Source organism: Schizophyllum commune (assembly GCF_000143185.2).
Source record: "Schizophyllum commune H4-8 unplaced genomic scaffold SCHCOscaffold_7, whole genome shotgun sequence".
NCBI lineage: Eukaryota > Fungi > Basidiomycota > Agaricomycetes > Agaricales > Schizophyllaceae > Schizophyllum > Schizophyllum commune.
The window spans coordinates 1,787,642-1,804,305 of NW_026089544.1; the positions used below are offsets into that span (position 1 = coordinate 1,787,642).

Below are 16,664 nucleotides of genomic sequence, written 5' to 3' on the forward strand. Positions count from 1 at the left end.
CTCAAGCAAGGTGTGTCCCCCGCCTATGTCATCCCCGCCCGCCCATTGGCAACCGCTAAGTCCATCATCACTCGGCAACCGCCGACGCATCACCGGTCCGCACGCCGATGATCTGGACGCGCTTCGACGCGTCGCGACTCGCGTCCAGGTCGTCGTCTTCCCCACATCCGAGCGCCGTCCAGCCCCCCCGGCCAGAGTCCTTTTCGCATCCTTCCCACGTCGCTGATCGGCGCACCCGGCCAGCCCCTCACGCCATGGCGCGAGCAAAAAAGTGGTGCGAAGGATGGGGGGCCCAAATAATTGAAAAGCGGGCGCTTTCGTGCTGGTTTTGTCCAACGTCCCCGGCCTCCTCGACTGCAGTGGTCTTCGAGTACTCGACCGGCCTTCACGTTCTCTAGCCTCCGACGTCCACTCCGGAGCGCATTCTTCTCCCCCGTCACTCGATACGTCGCGGGAGCCCATACGCCCATCCCCCGACGCTACGCTAGCCAACCCACTACCTCATAACCATCGGAACACCTTCCTCCCGTCACCTCCCTCCCCCTTGCCCACCATGAACGCGACCAGCACGATGACGGACCAGCTGTACGACGACCTCGGCTTGGACTACACGTCCTTGAACTGGGCCGAGCAGCAGTGGGTGGCGTGGTACAAGTGGATCGACAACCCGGTCGTGGCGACGGGGCTCATGAGCTTTTTGATGCATGAGGTGAGTCGAGGACTTGGCACGTTTTGGTCTGTGCACTGCTCTATCTGTTAGCCGGAACGAGGCTGCTCAGAGCACGAAATGAGCAGCCTGCGCGCTGCGCGGAAAGAGAAGCCCGAGTGAAGACCACGTCGCTAACACCCCTTCCCAGATCGTCTACTTCGGCCGCTGTATCCCCTGGATGATCGTCGACGCGACGCCCTACTTCAACCGCTGGAAACTCCAACCACTGAAGGTGCCCACGCTCGCGGAGCAGTGGGAGTGCACGCGGATGGTCTTGTTCTCGCACTTCACGATCGAGCTCCCGGCGGTGCGTTCACCTCAATCCAATTGAAGGCTACGAACTTACGCATGCGTTTTGTAGATCTGGCTCTTCCACCCCATGGCACAGCTCTTCGGCATGGAGACGTACCAGGTTCCGTTCCCTCCCTGGCAGCTCATGGCGCAGCAAATCCTCCTGTTCTTCTTCTTCGAGGACTTGTTCCACTGGTGTGGTACGTCCCCTACCTTCCTCGCTGCTCTCCCTTCCTCGCTAAGGCCGCACCGTCTCAGCCCACTCCCTCCTCCACAAAGGCGTCTTCTACAAGCACATCCACAAGGTGCACCACAAGTACCCCGCGCCGTTCGGCCTGTGCGCCGAGTACGCGCACCCCGCGGAGGTCTTCATCCTGGGCGCGGGCACGATCTTCGGGCCGATCCTGTACTGCTACTTCACGCACAACCTGCACGTCTTCACCGTCTACATCTGGATCACGCTCCGCCTCTTCCAGGCCGTCGACGCGCACTCGGGCTATGGTGAGCTCGAGGACGGCTGCTTGTCTCTCGCACACCCAGCTGACGCCCCCTCTAGACTTCCCCTGGTCGCTGAACAAGTTCATCCCGTTCTGGGCGGGCGCGGAGCACCACGACTTCCACCACATGGCGTTCTCGAACAACTTCGCGACGTCCTTCCGCTGGTGGGACTGGGCGCTCGGCACGGACAAGAAGTACCGCGAGCACGTCGCGCGCGTCAAGGCCGCGAAGGCCGCGCTCAAGGGCAAGGGCGCCTCGCGCGAGGAGCTCGTGCGCGCGCAGTACCAGCTTATGAAGCAGGCCGAGGAGGAGGGCGCGGTCGAGGAGGCGGAGGTGTGCCGCACCGCGAGCTTCAAGTTCTTCAAAACGGATTAGGGGGGCGTCCGGAGTCCTGACTAGAGGGTGGTCCGGACTATGGCTATGGGCGAGGATTCAGACGAGGGGCCTAAAGGAGCCCAAGCATGAAATATATACCTAGTATGCGCATAGACTCCTGTACGGGGGCGTAATTACAGCATTAATCCATCCACGGCTGCGAACTATCAATGTGTTTGAGAGGTGTTCGAGCGAAGCTAGCTCGTATGTCCCATGACGCGTCTAGGACAGGCTCAAGGATGTAAGAGGGCTTAGCCATACATACTGTATATCCCTATGTCACAGATATCGAAGATATGCTGGGTGGGAAGAGCACTCAACAATGGATTTTGTTGGCCAGCCACCTGTATGTGGCGTCATCACGTGGGTAACGTGACGCATACCCACAGCCGCCCACATGCTCGCGACCTAGGAGTCTACTAGAGGGCACGGAAAGGAGAGCGCGCCTTGCAGCCGACGGGCTGCGAATGTGCACTGGTGGAGGGCGACGAGACTAAAACGGCGCGTACAGAAGTTCAATGAGACGACAGCGTCTGTCCCCATTGGGATTATTGTGGAGCAGCTCAGTGGTCGGTGTTGATGAGCTACTGTGCTATACAAGGTCGACCTCTCCCCGCTCTACCAGTTGTGCGACAGTTTCATATGGTAGGAGATAGATGTCGCCTTTTGCAAGAGGGAGAGCAGTGTTGCTAGGGATGAGGGTTAGTGGGACGCGGATGCAGGATGATTCAAGCGGAAGGGAGGTTCGAGAAGACAAATTCATTAAGGGGGAAAAGTAAGGCTCACTCTGGTAATCGCACAGGACCGCAAGCGACGCGAGCGCGCGCGAAGACGGGCCGGTGCAGTGGCGGCGGGTGCACTGAGCGATGCAGAATCAGGTCAAACTTGCCGGTGGCGAACATAATACAACACATACCCATGGGTGGGACGAACAGGGGTGCGTCATCCAGTGTGGATTGTGCGGGCGGTAGCGCTTGCAGTACGCTTAGGTATAGATGCCGATCGGTGAGGGAGGCGTGCCGTCGTGCGTGGTCGAGCTCTGCTTTCGATATGCGCTCTTGCGTCTCCGGATGGGTCATGATGTAGCGCGCGTGGGACTCGACTTTTGCGAGGCGCGCGCGGACGTAGGCGCGGACGAGGAACTTTGCCCGTTCGATGTCGGTCTGGACGAGGGTGAGGCGGGCGTGGTCGGTGTCTGAGGGGTCGGGATCGGCTCGTAGCGCGAGGACGGCGGACGACTGCACATGGGGAGGGGGGAGGGGAAAATTCAGCAGGGACGGTCATGCAAAAGACGCGTCCCGCACGCACCTGCCGTCGTATGTGATCCAGGACGGTGTTCAGCAACTCGACTTGGGCGGGGAGGATGTCCGGCGCGTGTCGTTCATTCATCCAGTGTCGTGTTAGCTGTGCCACGGGATGCGCGTCGTCTGCATCGCCGTCCAGATCGGCGACGGCGAAGTTTGTCGTTGTTCGACCTGTGGTGCCAGGTCGAGTAGATGTGGAAGCCCTAGGCTGCACGTCGACGTCCATTCGGTCATCATCATCGTCTGGTGCGTCGAGGGCACGCTGGAGAAACGATCCACGTTGGAATTCTGCTTCCCAGTTGGACATCTTAGGTGGAGAGCGGCGGGGATGATACGAGGTCTCAGGTGGCGTCGACACGATCGACGTTGACGCGCACGCGTCGCGTCGACATTGATATTGCCGGGACCTCGGGAAGTGCCGACAGGACCCCGGGATATACGCACAAAGGCCGTCCTGGGAAATCCGGCTCTGGCGCCCATTTATCCACTTTTTTTTTGGGTCCCCGACCCCCAGATTTATCCGTTTTCTGGGACGGCCTCTCGGGACCCCCATAATTTATCCGTTTTCTCGGGACGGCCTCCAAAATGGCAATAAAATCGGGAAAAATCTGATTTTTTTCTTCCAGGGTCCCTACGCGCTCTGCGCGTAGCGTCTGCAACAAAAGAAGGTTGAGAAGTACAAAAGAGAGAGCTAATTGCCTCCCATACCCATTCGAGGTGCTACCACGCACCGCTGTCCTTCGAAATATCGAGCCTGCCAGTGGTAGAAGGTGCCAATGGGCACAGGGAGGTTATCTAGGGTGCTACTGCCCGCTGTAACAAAGTGGTCACTTAGCTTACCGGTATCGCGTGCGTCTGGTATGAGGGTAGGTCGGCGGTTCGAATCGACCGCCAGATATCCACTTTTTCGGAACGGCCTCCCTGTCTCCCCTGTGTATACCCGCGTTTTTGGACCGGCCTCTAAGCTCTCAGGCCCCCAATTTGACCGTTTTTTGGACCGGCCTACCGGCCGGAAGCCCCACGATTTATCCGCACCGCTGGACGGCCTATGTGCGTATATTCCGGGGTCCTGTGCCGACTGTTTGCTCCCGTCCATTAAATGGCATTAAGTGGTTCCCTCTTCTTGCGTCCTCTACGAGGTATTCTATTGCAGTATCGAAACCATTTCAAAAGCTCGGTACTACATGAGTGCGAATCACAAAAGAGAAAACATAGCTCATCCATCTACATGTACATCGCAAGTACAGTCGGTACACGACAAAACACCAGTCTCCCTAGGCACAATCGTCCGTAAGCGGGACACAATACTGACTGACAAGTCATCGCGCCATTACATTGTCATCATATTCCCTGCTTGATACGATGCCTTGCCACTTTTTTAATACCTGCTCCATTCTCCTCGAGGCTCTGACACCGCGCACCAGGCTTGCAGAATACCAAGCCATCGATGGCGTCAACTTGGTCTGTGTTTCTCGCAAATTCAGAACCGGAAGTTCTCCCTTAGTTTACTGGAGGGCGGGTTGGAAGGTAGTGGGATTGACCCATGCGCGATTCGAGTCGCTTCCCCAGCAAGACTTGTAGTTCGTCCATGTCGAGCAAGAGCCGTGGTCCATCATCATACCCACATGCGCGCTCATATTCGCTGAGGGTGATACTGGTGTTCTCATATGGATCTGCTGTCCATGGCGCACAGTATTCGCGCCACCTGGCGTGCCAGGCTGGATCTTCATCGTCGTGGATGCCCCGTTGAAGCACGCGATCTAGCTGGCGCCATACCGTGGGGTGCAGTCGCAAGCCCTCCTTCGCAAAGAAAGTGGAGTCCGCCGCAAATTGCGCACTTTGGAGAGTGGATGGGCGGTTGTCGGGCGAGCAGGCCCGCTCGAGGAGGGCGATGCGTAGAAGGGCGGATGCCGTTGGCGATGTGATTCGATCGCGCGCGTCGTACAGGTGTGTCCAGAGCGAGGTGCTCCAAACGCCCGAAATGCGCGCAAGCTCGTACGGGAAGTGCACGACCGTCCGAGTGAGGCGCTCGATGGCGTCGATGTTGGCCAAGGCGACGGCGGGCGATTGGGCCATGTAACATCTCCGGCCCAGGGCGGAGAGCTCGCGCTCGGCCGTCCGGCAGGCGATCCAGCGCGAGCTGCGAAGAGACGAGGAGTTTGTGGGAAGGGCAGATGCGGACTGGGCCGATACGCTCGCAGCTGATGTGTTGGCGGAGGATGTGCAAAGCCAATGGAGCGCCTCGACAACGATGAAGTCCTCCCGTTCTTCAATGTCGGATTGCTCGCGCGAGGTCATTGAGCTAGGATCATAGTGATACGCAGCCCATGGCATGCGAGGTAGTCGTCGGTGAGGGCGATTTTGAACGACCAGTGTCCAGAGGCTATCGCAGAGGAAGGCCGCTGGTCGGAGCAGGAACAGAATCAGATACTCGTGCGTTAGATGGGCAAGGACGATGATGTAGTCAGTCACCGGCGTCTTGTACGCGCAATGAGACACGAAAATGGGCAAGACAGTTGTAAAGGCATATGCGAGAAAGGCAGTCGCGGAGAGGCCGATAATAACGGACGCTATGGGTGTGTTCAGCGGTGCGATGTAAACAGCGAGACCTGCGAAGAAAAGTAGGAGGGCTATATTAAGCAATACCGGCAGGAAGTCGACGATGATGGGTATCTTCCAGCGCTCGAAGCCCCAGAGACGGTACTGTCGGACATAGGCGCGCTCACGGGGAGCTCCATTTCTCAACAAGCCGTAGTGCTGTGAGTGGTTCGTGGTGGTCAATGGCAAGCGGGCGGGATGCATAGGACGCGCTGACCTGGATCCATTGCTTCGCAAGAACCGAGATCAGGGCAGTCAGCAGGGAGAAGGTAAGGCTGACCAGCCACAGGCCATTTACCCACACATCCGTACGCGTCTGCGTCTCCGAGGTGCTGGATAAGGGGGAGACTGGTATGTCTTCGACGCTGGCACCTATCGCAGCCGCGCGCTGCAGCCGCGTGAGCTCGTCCAAGAGGGAGGCTGTGATCTTGAAGTAGTCCGAATCGAGCTTCTGTGAGCTTTGCGCGACGAAGGTAGTGACCACGGACGAGAAAAGGCCGGCCTGCGTAGACGACAGATCAGGAGCCCGGCGACGATGGCGGGGACTGGTTCACTCACGAAAACCAAAAGAACGTCCAGTGTGCCATTGAGCCGTCTCACCTTCTCCGCATCCGCGATCCGTGCTTCGTCGTTGTAGACGCTCCATACACGTGCCTGCGCGCCGAGCTCTTCGCCTGGGGCATCTGGCGCGTATTTCTGCTCGTAGTCGATGTCAAGCGAGGCGTACGTCGGGAGATGTTCATGATATCCTTTGAAAGTGTTGGGTGCAACAGTCGGTATTCCTTTGCCATTCTCCTTGGATTGCAGCCCGAGATTGGATGGAGATGCCTGAACGTTTGTATCCCTTGTGATAGGCAGTACTGATACTGAGCCTGAGGGACCGGGCAGAGAGTTTTCGGAAATCATTGCTGTTTCGGAAAGATGTGGTAGAGAGTGAAAGACACTACAGCCATGCTCGCCGCATTGTGTACTGCTCGAGCACTGCCTGATCACGCGACCTTCTGGTAGTTGGAGTCAACATAGCGCTCTCTCCTCCCGTATCTGTCTCCCCCCCTCTCGCATCCCCCGCGCTCTCTCCGATGATGGCCATAGCGAACACTGCGACCATGAGAGCCTCGTCCATCTTCCACTTCAGAGTCGGTCGTGGAAGCTGCCCTGCGAGGGGCCGCCCAAAACCGTATCGAAACGTCTGTCTGCCAGAGTCAGCTTTCTCTACCTGATCGCAATTTCGACGTACCAGGTACGCTCTCCTATCGTGCATCTTGTACGGCATTCCGTCCGTTCCTCGACAAGCATTTAAGTCCAGCCGTATTGATGCGCCAATTGCGATCTTCACCGGCCCATCGCTCGTTGTCCCCAAACATTCAATCAGGTTCGAGGAACGCATAAATATTTGCTGCTGCTACAATGAATTACGATGTGCAATGACTTGGTGTCTTCATCCTCTCCTCTTGATATGAGATGCCCGCCTTCACGAGCCGGGGTTCCGCGGGTGGATCGACCCCTCCTGCACCGCCTCGCCCTCCACATCGGCGTGCTTCGGTCGCCCAATGCCTTCGTGGCCCGTCACACCCGGCTCATACGGCTCAGGCTCCTTCGCGCCCTCCTTCAGGCCACGCGTCTTGGTGTGGGTGAACTCGATGGGCTCGTTCTGCACGAAGGCGTCAGCCATCGTGCCTACTTATGCGACTGCATACCACTCACGTTAGGCGGGTTGCGGATGAAATCCTCATGGATATTGTGGTCGGTCACGGTCGGGCGGTTGACCTCCTGCGACGAGCGCGTCAGCGTCTGCGTCGGTCTGTCTTTCTCCCTCACAACTACTCACCTGAGACGCCTTCTTGAACTGCTTGCCGTCAGCCTCCATGGTAAGGTAGAAAAATCGAAGGGGGAAATAGGGAAGTGAGGGTTGTTCTGGCGATTAGCGAATGCGATGATACTCACCGCCGCGACGTCCGGCTTATATGTCTGAAGATATGGACATGAGGTCAGCGTTGACGCAGCGACATACCCGTTGGCGCACTGACATACCCGCCCGATGCACCAACACCCTCAGCGACCTTGACGCCATCGGAGAGTCGTTGGAGATCGTCGAGGAGAGGAAGAGGCGGATTGACGTCAAGGTATGTTCGAGAAAGAGGATCATCACGTGCGATGTGGCGCGCCGTGGTTTGACTCTTGCGAAGCTCTACTGCCTGCGAGTAGCCCCTCGAACACTCACGAAGCTGGGAGGAATGGGTGCCCACGTCGCTATGGTCAGGGGTGAGTACGGGGGCCCAGGAAGTGTTAGACAGCGTTGAACTCGTGGTCTGTTCCTCGCTCTCTCCAAGCCAAAACCGATCTCCTGAACAACAACAATCAACGTACTCATTGAGACTGCAGTGAGCTATAATATATACCTACGAATCAACAGACAGATGAGGCTGAAGACATACGGATAGTAGCGCGCGCAGCCCGAGCGGATGGTGGCTCAAGCACCTCGAGCAAGGGGCAAGCGCACTCCAAACAAATCAGAGCGCAAGAATCCAGACGAACCAAAGCACGCTAACACACGGGACTGGATAAAAGCACATCTATGTCTACAGCCGCGCCGCACAAACGTCGGACAGCGGGTAAGGGGTGGTGGTGAGTGAGGGTAAGTGTGCAAATCAGGGCACGGTAAAGTGCAGGTCACAGCACGGGAAGGTACGGGGAAAAGCACGGGAAAGGTGCGAGGAAAAGCACAGGGAAGGACAAACACAACAACAGTGATGGTGTGTATGGCAAACAACGGGGGTTGAGTGGCGGGGGTCAGGAAACGCGAGTAGAGGACGGAGTAGAGTCGGGCGAGAGTGGGATCGATGAGTGAAACCGGTACCGGCAGAGTAAGGAATCAAAGAGAAAGCGAGCAGAGGAGCGAGGAGGAGGGTATGTAGAGTAAATATGAATGGGAAGGCACCAAGCGGCCGGAAATTAGGCGATAAGAACGATAATATACGGTACTTTTTACAGGCACGGGGTTGTTCGCGTTTTTACAAACACGGTGTACAAGTACGAGGGTACACGGGTGCACGGTGTTCGTGTCCGAGAACAGGAAGCCGTGTATCACATAGGTAGATGTTGGGTGAATACTTTTTGTACACGCACAGCGGTAAGCGCGCGAGCGTCCGTGTGCGGTTGGGGGACCGCCGAAAGGGGGGGGCGAGGAGCGCCATCCAAGGGAGAACATTACAAGAGCAGGAACCGGTAGGCAGCAACAGCCGGCGACGACCGACAAGGACGGAGGCATCTATCCGACGAGCCCGACGAGCACATTCACGATGGTCCCAGCAGATCACGGGCCCCGCACCAAATTCGAGGCCCGCGCGCTAGCCCATCACTGCTCGTCGGCTCACTGCCGCGTCGTCGCTCAGTGCATCGTCGCCTACTGCTGCATCGTCCACTGCTGCGGCTGCTGCTGGGCATACATAGGCTGACTCTGCGCCTGCGCATTGTACCCCAGGTACGGCGCATTCGCAAACGTCTGCGAGAACGCGGACGAGTTCGGCGTGTGCTGCGGCGAGAACACCTGCGTCGCGACCATCCCATTCGCGCCCTGGGACAGCCCGCTCGGCGACTGCATACCACCCGGCGATTGCATGCCACTCGGTGACTGCATGCCACTCGGGCTCTGCATGCCGCCCGACGTCTGCACGTGGATCGTGGACGTCGAGGTCGTCGACGCCGCGGATGGCGTGCCTGCCCGCGTCGACGCCGCGCTCGCGTGCGCACTGCGCCGACCCGAGCCGTTTTGTGAGAGGCAGTCGTGCACGCCGCTCGCTAGCATGCGCAGGCCGATCGCGCCGTGGTCGCCGGAGTGCTGGTAGTGGTACCGGAGCCCGTTCATGTTCTTGTACCGCCGCTGGCAGTCGCCGACGCCGCACGCGAACGGTCTCAACCGCTTCTCCGCCTCGCGAGACAGGGAGAGCAGGTCGTCCTCCGTGAGGCCCTCCAACGAGGGCGACGTCGACAGTTGCATGTTCGCGTTCCCGCCCTGCTGCGCCTGCTGCTGTTTGCGCCGCTCGAGCAGGAGATCCTGAATGGCATATCAGCATTCCCCTCGGGTCTCATCCTTCCCTGACCCGCCTCGACTCACCTTGACATGCTCCACCTCCTTCGCGGGCGCGAAGTTGCAGCTCCCGTGCGTCATGTGGTACTTCAGCCCGTTCGCCTGCTTGTAGCTCTTGTTGCAATTCGGCTTCGGGCACTTGAAAGGTTTCGACGAGATCGTGCTCAGCACGTTCGCAACGCTGTTCGCCTTGACGGAACTCGTCGACGCCTCCCCACCCGGCGGGGGTGCCTGGGCGCTCGCACGGACCACCGGCCGCGGGACGGTCGGGGGCGGGGGCGCCGCGGCGGAAGCGGAGACGGTGGGCGTCGAGGGTGCCGATGCGGGCGTCTGCTCCGCATTCGACGCCGGCGCCGCGGCGGGCGGGTTGGCGCTGAAGAGCAGCGCGGGCGGCACGCACGATGCGCCTGCGGCCGTGTCGTTCGTGCGCATGCCGTCGTGCGCCTGGGTCCCGGACGCGGGCGCGGTGGGGAAGCCGTAGAAGCTGGTATGCATCTTGCCCGTGAAAGGCGCGGGGGACGGGGGTGACGAGTACGGGTTCGAGTACGAGTACTGGCCGTAGGGATCGAGGGGCGTGGAGACAGGCGTATCCGGGGGCGTCGAGCCGCCGGAGCCCGACCGCGGGGAGCTCGACTCGCTAGGGGCGGGGGTTGAATCGAGGTCCATGTCGTCTGGGTCAAAGGGGGTGGGGTACGCCTGTTGCTGTTGCTGCTGCTGCGACTGCGGGAAGTACGACGGCTGCTGCTGTTGCTGTTGTGGGCCCGGCTGGGGGTTGAAAGGGACGCTGATGTGCGGGGCGGCAGCGGCGTTCGCGATTATGTGCACCTCCTCGAAGTGCTCCAAGAGGGCGTGCAGGTCGGTGAGGTGCAGGCCACAGCAGGTGTAGTTGCGGCACAGCTCGGAGTCACGGTCAAAGACATTGAGAGCATTCATGAGCGACTCCCGGTCGCTCTCTACTGATGAGGGCATCTTCCCATTGCGGGCTCTGAGAAGGGGGTCAGATGGGTTGCGATGGGGCCTAAGGGGCGACGCACTCGAAAGAGGAGACCAAGAGCTGCGCCGTCGGGCTACCACTTGCGAATATGCGGCCACCAAAAGAGGAGGCGGGCTGCCAGCTCAGCGGGGAGCCCAGGTAGTGGCGCGCATACGAGGCGGGGTTGAAGGAGCCGTTCGAGCCGTTGTATGAGCCGATGGAGGCAGAGCCCATCGGGTAGTCCTGGGACGCCGACGAGCTGTGGTCCTTTGAGAACGATATCGGCTGGGTGGACATGGCAGTTGACGACGACGAGGAGGGATCCGTCGTGGACATGATAGTAAGCAGCAAGCGGGTCTCTTGTCACATGCCATCCCCCTAACCAATCATATCCGCGCCGGTGCCGGCCGGCATCAACGTGCGGCCCATTTCAATTCCATCCCACCCTTCATGTTTCTCGCGGAACCAGTGCCATTGAGTGTCTTACTGAACATAGCCATTTCCGTACAACCGTAGAACTTGGTCCTGTACTTTCTATCATTACTCGAACCAGAAACAGAGGCAAAGGAAGTACGGTCCAGCAAGAAGTACAAAGGCCAAGGAAAGACAGCGAGGCTATACAGATGAGACAAATGTCCAGGCAGGGTCGGTCGTGCAAACCCATCGAGGCTGGTAAAACACACATGCTTCGAGGGGATTCGCTGGCGTATAACGCGGCGGACGATGGTCAGACGATACCCAACATACCGTGATATCGGCCGCATCCGAAGCGTGTCGTCCGACGCCGAGCATTGGCCCAGCCCCGCGCGGGGTCTCGCCGCCTGGCCGCGCGCGATGACAGGTCAATGAAAGGTCGTGCCGCGCGCGGTGGTCCGTATCAAGCTGTTACCCGTGAGGCAAGAGAGGCGTTGATGCAGTCGAGAACACGCACAGCTCGCGAGGGGACGTAGGCGAACCCGAGGGAGGACCCAAGTAAAGACCCACCTCACGCGCGCAGACGCGCATACCCGACGGGGGGGAACGGCTCCCAAACGCGCAGGCGCACGGTTGGCAGATCGATAGGCATCATGGAAGTTGCGTCGTGGGGGATGGCGTATGCGGGTGACCTCGTGGGTGGCGTACCAGCAGGCTGCGCACGACGCACATCGACGTCAAGCTCCTCCTCTCGGTGTCAATCATCTTCGCTCGCTGACGATCTTGATTCCCTTCGTCGGCTGCCAGTCCCCTACTTCTTTTTGCTGGGGTAGAGTCCGCTTTCTCCGTCAAAGCGCCATCGAAATGTATGTGCGTCATTGACAGGGGAGGGCGCCACGGAAAAGTACCTGATTTTCTTCAGTCTTCCATCCGCTGAAGAGGTAGGCGAGGGTCTCAGAAAAGGTGGGCAAAGTGTAAGAGTAAAATTGACGTGGTAAAAGTCAGTGGCGAAGCGACGAGGTGGCAGGTAGACCACGAATGTTCTACCTGCTCTGTATGACCAGAAATGCGGCGTGGGGCGATGAGTTCGTGTCCATGCTGTATTCGACGCGTTCTCAAGCGCCGGAGCGAGCCAGACTCTGAGATGCTGGCGAGCCATGCAGAGGTCAAAGGGAGAAAAGACGAAAGCGCGTCTTGACGAGGTGGAAGGTGAAGAGCAGAGTGATCGGCGGGCTGAACGCGATCAACGATCGACACTGATCGCTTCTTTGCTCCCGCGGTCACGCGCTCCTTTGCCCCTTGCCCAGCGAACCCGATGTTCAACTTCAACATAATGTTCTACTGCGAGGCAGCAAATCCGACGTTTGGCTTACGATTTTCTGTCAGTGCCACTGCCGTCTCCTTCCCGTGCACAAACACGTGCTGTCTACTGTGGACCGGGCGCACCTTCTCAACACTCGACTGAGTTTGCTGGAATCCTAACGGCTCTTCATGTCGATCCAAGCTTGCTGATGAATAGGTATCCTACAATCGACCTTGTCCCTCGCTTTCTATCGCCCATGCTCTGTTCCATGTCTAACTCTCCTCAACCTTCTCCGCGCAGATCTAATCAATCTCATCGATAGACATATACATCTCATGAATGCAATCCCTTCTATAAGGAAGAAGGGACTTTTACTGAATGGGCGATCCGCTTTGACAAAACCTCTAAACCTCACCATTGGACAACGCTTGGACTATACCTTTCTGGCTCTGACTCGGAGAACCCGCGTGCCCTTCTCCTTTCAGCCTGCGCGTCATGCGCAACTGTATGGGTCCCGTGCAGGGCTCGCGCTGGCGAGCGCCACTTAGGTCAAAGTCACATTTTCTTCCGTACTCTGAGCGTGCAGTAAAAGCCGACTTTACGCGATGCAGACGCGGTGTAATACCATTTCTGCTTAATAGAGATCAGCTGAAGAAGCACTCAAAATGCGTAAAATTGTGCTGAAGTTCAACAAGGAAGAGCATAGTGGGTTGACATGAGACGTGCGCATCGGAGAACGATGTAAGGGGGACGGATATCGGAATATCAATGGCAAGCCTTGGCAAGAGAATGGGATGGAAATATAATGGAAAGGCCTTGAAGGTTGTACACAGATAGATGAGCGGAGAGCCGTGACTCAGGACGGGCCATAACTCGACTCGCACTGATTGCTCTAGGCGGAAGTACCTCTCAATCAATGAAGACGACTGTCCAGCAACCAGTTTGCTTTGACAGAACTAACTTTCCCTTGGGAAACATCGCACAGGTCCATCCCGCTAGTCTACCCTGAATGAAGATGGATGCCGGGCGCTTATTCTTTACCAGACCTCCGCTTTCCAGTAGACTGTCGAGGGCGTGGCGGCTGCAAGAGTCCTCCTTCATCACACATGTCAGTCGCGCGGTAGTGTTCCGGAGATATTTACTCGACTCAGTGTCAGGTTGCGCCGTCTGCGCTTCCTCCCCCCCCCAGGCTGGTCTGCGCGACCCTTGTAATTCACTTACTGATAGCCCTCCCTGCATCATGTCTGCCAGCGCCGGACCCCATCATGCCTCCCGCCGTCAATTCTCCTTGGACATGGTGGAAAAGGGGATCGCTGCTACCAGTAATGGCTGCTTGTCGAAGTCATCAGAGCGCAAGCCAACGATGGATCGGCGTAGCACTTCCAACCCTGTACAACCTCTCGCGTCGCCATCGACCGTGTCACCGCCCTTCGAAACGCAGAAGCCAGCGAAACATGACTCTTATCCCCACGGCCTTTCTGCTCCCTCGCGTACAAGGTGGCCTGCGACCCATGATACCCAGTCACCTACATGCGACGCAGGCGCAGAACCAGCTCAGCACGATGGAGCGAGGATGTTTGCGCCATCCAGCTGTCCCGATGCTAGGACAGGGCACCCACACGTGGCAGCTTCGCGCAAGGCATCTGGCATCGCCTTCCGCCAGCCCCTCGACGCGACCTTCACCGGCGACGTTGACTACGAGCAAAAGTATCCCCCAGACGCGTATGGCGAGGAACTCAGCGCCACCGCACGCGTATGGCGCGTGTACAACGACGAGGCACATGTCATCGATGCGCAAATGATCAGGAGTTTCAACAGCACGCTGGACGTGCTGCTCGTATTTGTGCGTAGGGTGCTTCGTCCGTCGCCAGTCCGCTATATTGCTGACACGCTGCGCTGCGCACAGGCCGGTCTCTTTTCCGCTGTCGTGACGACGTTCGTCGCGCAGAGCTCGCAGGCGCTGAGCCCGGACTATGCGCAAATCACGGCGTCCCTCGTCTACGAGCTCGTGCTCATGCAACGTGCGGCCGACTCTGGTGAATCGAGCAAGGTCCCTGTGTCTTCACTGTCTTTCGACTCGGAGACGCATCAGCCGACCGATATTTGGGTGAATGCGCTCTGGCTCGTCAGCCTCACACTATCGCTTCTGACCGCCCTGATGGCAGTGCTGGCAAAGCAATGGCTTCAAGTATGAGTATTGCCATATTCCTTCGATAAAAACTCATCACTCACCTCGCCCATTTACAGCACTACCATTCACTACACAAGGGATCGCCGCGCGACCGTGCCCATCTCCGCCACTACCGCTTCCGAAGCCTCGAGCGCTGGAAGGTGCCCGCCATTGTACATCTTCTGCCCGGTCTATTGACCATTGCATTGTTACTCTTCCTCGGCGGCCTCGTAGTCTACGTCGCGCCTACGAATACAGCAATCTTCGGCATCACCCTCGGCCTCACCGCGACCGCTCTGATCCTCTACGCCATCACCATCACCCTCCCCATTTTCATCGCCCACTGCGCCTACAAGACGCCGATGTCGGACTACATCGCGTTCTTCGCCCAGGGTGTGAAGCAGACGGTGTACTTGTCCTTCAGGGTAATCTATCAGACGTGCCACTGCCCGCGCATCTACTTCAAGCCCTGCGACCCGCCCTTCACGAACAAGACGTCGCGCATGGAGTCCCTCGAGCTGTACGACGTGCGGCGGCACACGAACACCACGCTGATGACGGAGACGCTGACGTGGCTCGTCCAGTCCTCGCTCAACACCAGCGCCGCGAGCATCACTGTCCAGGCCGCATCCGCGCACCTCTCGCCGTCCTCTGCGCTGTGTATCATGGACGGCGCCCTCACCTGCCTCCGCGTACTTGTCGACAAGCGCCCGCCGCCCTTGTCCCTGGCTACCGAGCACGCCCCAAGCATCGAGCGCTTCGCGCGCGTCCTCCTCAACGCGTCCGCGTCGGTGTACACCGAGGAAATGGTCCACCAGTTTTACGCCCAGCTCTGGCAACACCTGCACGTTCACCGGGCCCACATCACCTCACCGCCTCTGCGCGCCGTCCTCTGCCTCGCGCTGTGGGTGCGCGCGTGCGGCGAGGCGGACCCGCTCCCCGACCGCGCGTGCCTGCGGAGCGCCTGCGAGCTGCTCGACCTCTCCTCGCCCGAGCTCGAGCTGCACCCGATCGTCTGGGCCCAGCTGGACCATATGGCACGCGTGTGTCTCCTTCTGTGCGACAGCCGCTATATGCCGGGCTCGGCACGCAGGCGCTACTGGACAGCGTACAACGACGCCAAAGATGCGACGGATCACCATTCGTATAAGCCGCTGGGGGGCGGGAGGGACTCATATAGTTGCACGGCGATATCCTTGCAAGCGTACGCTCAGGGATGTCGGTGGCGCGACGGGCAGAGAAAATTTTGCTGTAATTGGGAACATCTCAAGCGGCTGGCCACGCCTACGGGGCACGCCCAGAATGTTCAGGACGATGGGGGGCGAGGCAGCATGCTCGTGGCTGCAACCAGCGATAGCGACCCAAGCAAGACCGGCGATGGTCTTGTAGTTCCCGGCCACGTACTAGGCTACGAGAGCATCGGCGGCCAGCCTGCTCAGAAAAGCGCCCACTGCGTTGCAGACAGCAGTCCCGTGGGTTCCGGGCAAACAAATGGACCTGCAGCATCATTCTCTGTCACTTTCAACGCGCCTGCTGATAATCAGGATTCGGAAGCCGCTGTAGGTGTTCATAACTACGGACTCGATCCAGCCGACGACTTCTTTCCCAAGCACTTTACGAGCGCGGATGCTGCGGGGGCTTGCAGCGAGAGGTATCTGACCATATCCGACGCCGCTGCCCCATTGGTAGAGAAGAGGATCCCTGCCAATGACAAGAACACCTATTTCCGCGAAGGTGATGGCATAATCGAGCGCGATCTGGATGTATTCGCCAGTTCGGGGAGAGCAGACGATGGGAGCGAGGATTTAAGTAGACTTCACAGTCAGGGTCAGGACTGAGATGCCCCGTACCTATCGCTGTATCCCCCGTATTACTATCATTGAAGTCGAAGATACAGCACGAGGCAATCCGAAGGGCCTGTCCGAGCTATATGCCCCAGTCC

General features: G+C 58.6%; 7 protein-coding genes across 7 annotated transcripts; 4 read left to right on the forward strand and 3 right to left on the reverse strand.

Moving 5' to 3' along the window:
- Positions 1-171: 171 nt before the first annotated feature.
- SCHCODRAFT_02629646 (uncharacterized protein) lies at positions 172-2,040 on the forward strand. Its single transcript, XM_003031213.2, has 5 exons — positions 172-709; positions 858-1,016; positions 1,071-1,200; positions 1,259-1,501; positions 1,557-2,040. The coding sequence occupies exons 1-5, from the start codon at positions 554-556 to the stop codon at positions 1,871-1,873; spliced, it is 1,005 nt and encodes a 334-aa protein (XP_003031259.1). The 5' UTR covers positions 172-553; the 3' UTR covers positions 1,874-2,040.
- Positions 2,041-2,465: 425 nt separating this feature from the next.
- Positions 2,466-3,403, reverse strand: SCHCODRAFT_02506468 (GINS complex, Sld5 component; the record flags this gene model as incomplete). The annotated part of the gene is made up of 4 exons (XM_003030836.1): positions 2,466-2,562; positions 2,660-2,732; positions 2,790-3,111; positions 3,182-3,403. 4 exons carry the CDS (start codon positions 3,401-3,403, stop codon positions 2,466-2,468), a joined length of 714 nt encoding a protein of 237 aa, XP_003030882.1.
- A 484-nt stretch (positions 3,404-3,887) lies between these two features.
- Positions 3,888-4,248, forward strand: SCHCODRAFT_02629655 (uncharacterized protein; the record flags this gene model as incomplete). Its single annotated transcript, XM_050345541.1, has 1 exon — positions 3,888-4,248. A coding segment is annotated over exon 1 (294 nt), but the record flags the coding sequence as incomplete, so codon positions are not given.
- A 434-nt stretch (positions 4,249-4,682) lies between these two features.
- Positions 4,683-7,642, reverse strand: SCHCODRAFT_02668946 (uncharacterized protein; the record flags this gene model as incomplete). The annotated part of the gene is made up of 7 exons (XM_003030835.1): positions 4,683-4,831; positions 4,869-5,934; positions 5,993-6,277; positions 6,376-6,619; positions 7,251-7,426; positions 7,480-7,566; positions 7,604-7,642. The coding sequence occupies 7 exons, from the start codon at positions 7,640-7,642 to the stop codon at positions 4,683-4,685; spliced, it is 2,046 nt and encodes a 681-aa protein (XP_003030881.1).
- A 1,536-nt stretch (positions 7,643-9,178) lies between these two features.
- Positions 9,179-11,171, reverse strand: SCHCODRAFT_02506431 (uncharacterized protein; the record flags this gene model as incomplete). The annotated part of the gene is made up of 3 exons (XM_003030834.2): positions 9,179-9,829; positions 9,890-10,847; positions 10,897-11,171. The coding sequence occupies 3 exons, from the start codon at positions 11,169-11,171 to the stop codon at positions 9,179-9,181; spliced, it is 1,884 nt and encodes a 627-aa protein (XP_003030880.1).
- A 1,725-nt stretch (positions 11,172-12,896) lies between these two features.
- SCHCODRAFT_02629665 (uncharacterized protein) lies at positions 12,897-13,100 on the forward strand (the record flags this gene model as incomplete). Its single annotated transcript, XM_050345542.1, has 1 exon — positions 12,897-13,100. A coding segment is annotated over one exon (204 nt), but the record flags the coding sequence as incomplete, so codon positions are not given.
- Positions 13,101-14,125: 1,025 nt separating this feature from the next.
- On the forward strand, positions 14,126-16,560 carry SCHCODRAFT_02702376 (uncharacterized protein; the record flags this gene model as incomplete). The annotated part of the gene is made up of 3 exons (XM_050346956.1): positions 14,126-14,395; positions 14,459-14,740; positions 14,800-16,560. 3 exons carry the CDS (start codon positions 14,126-14,128, stop codon positions 16,558-16,560), a joined length of 2,313 nt encoding a protein of 770 aa, XP_050199720.1.
- Between the last annotated feature and the right edge of the window lie 104 nt (positions 16,561-16,664).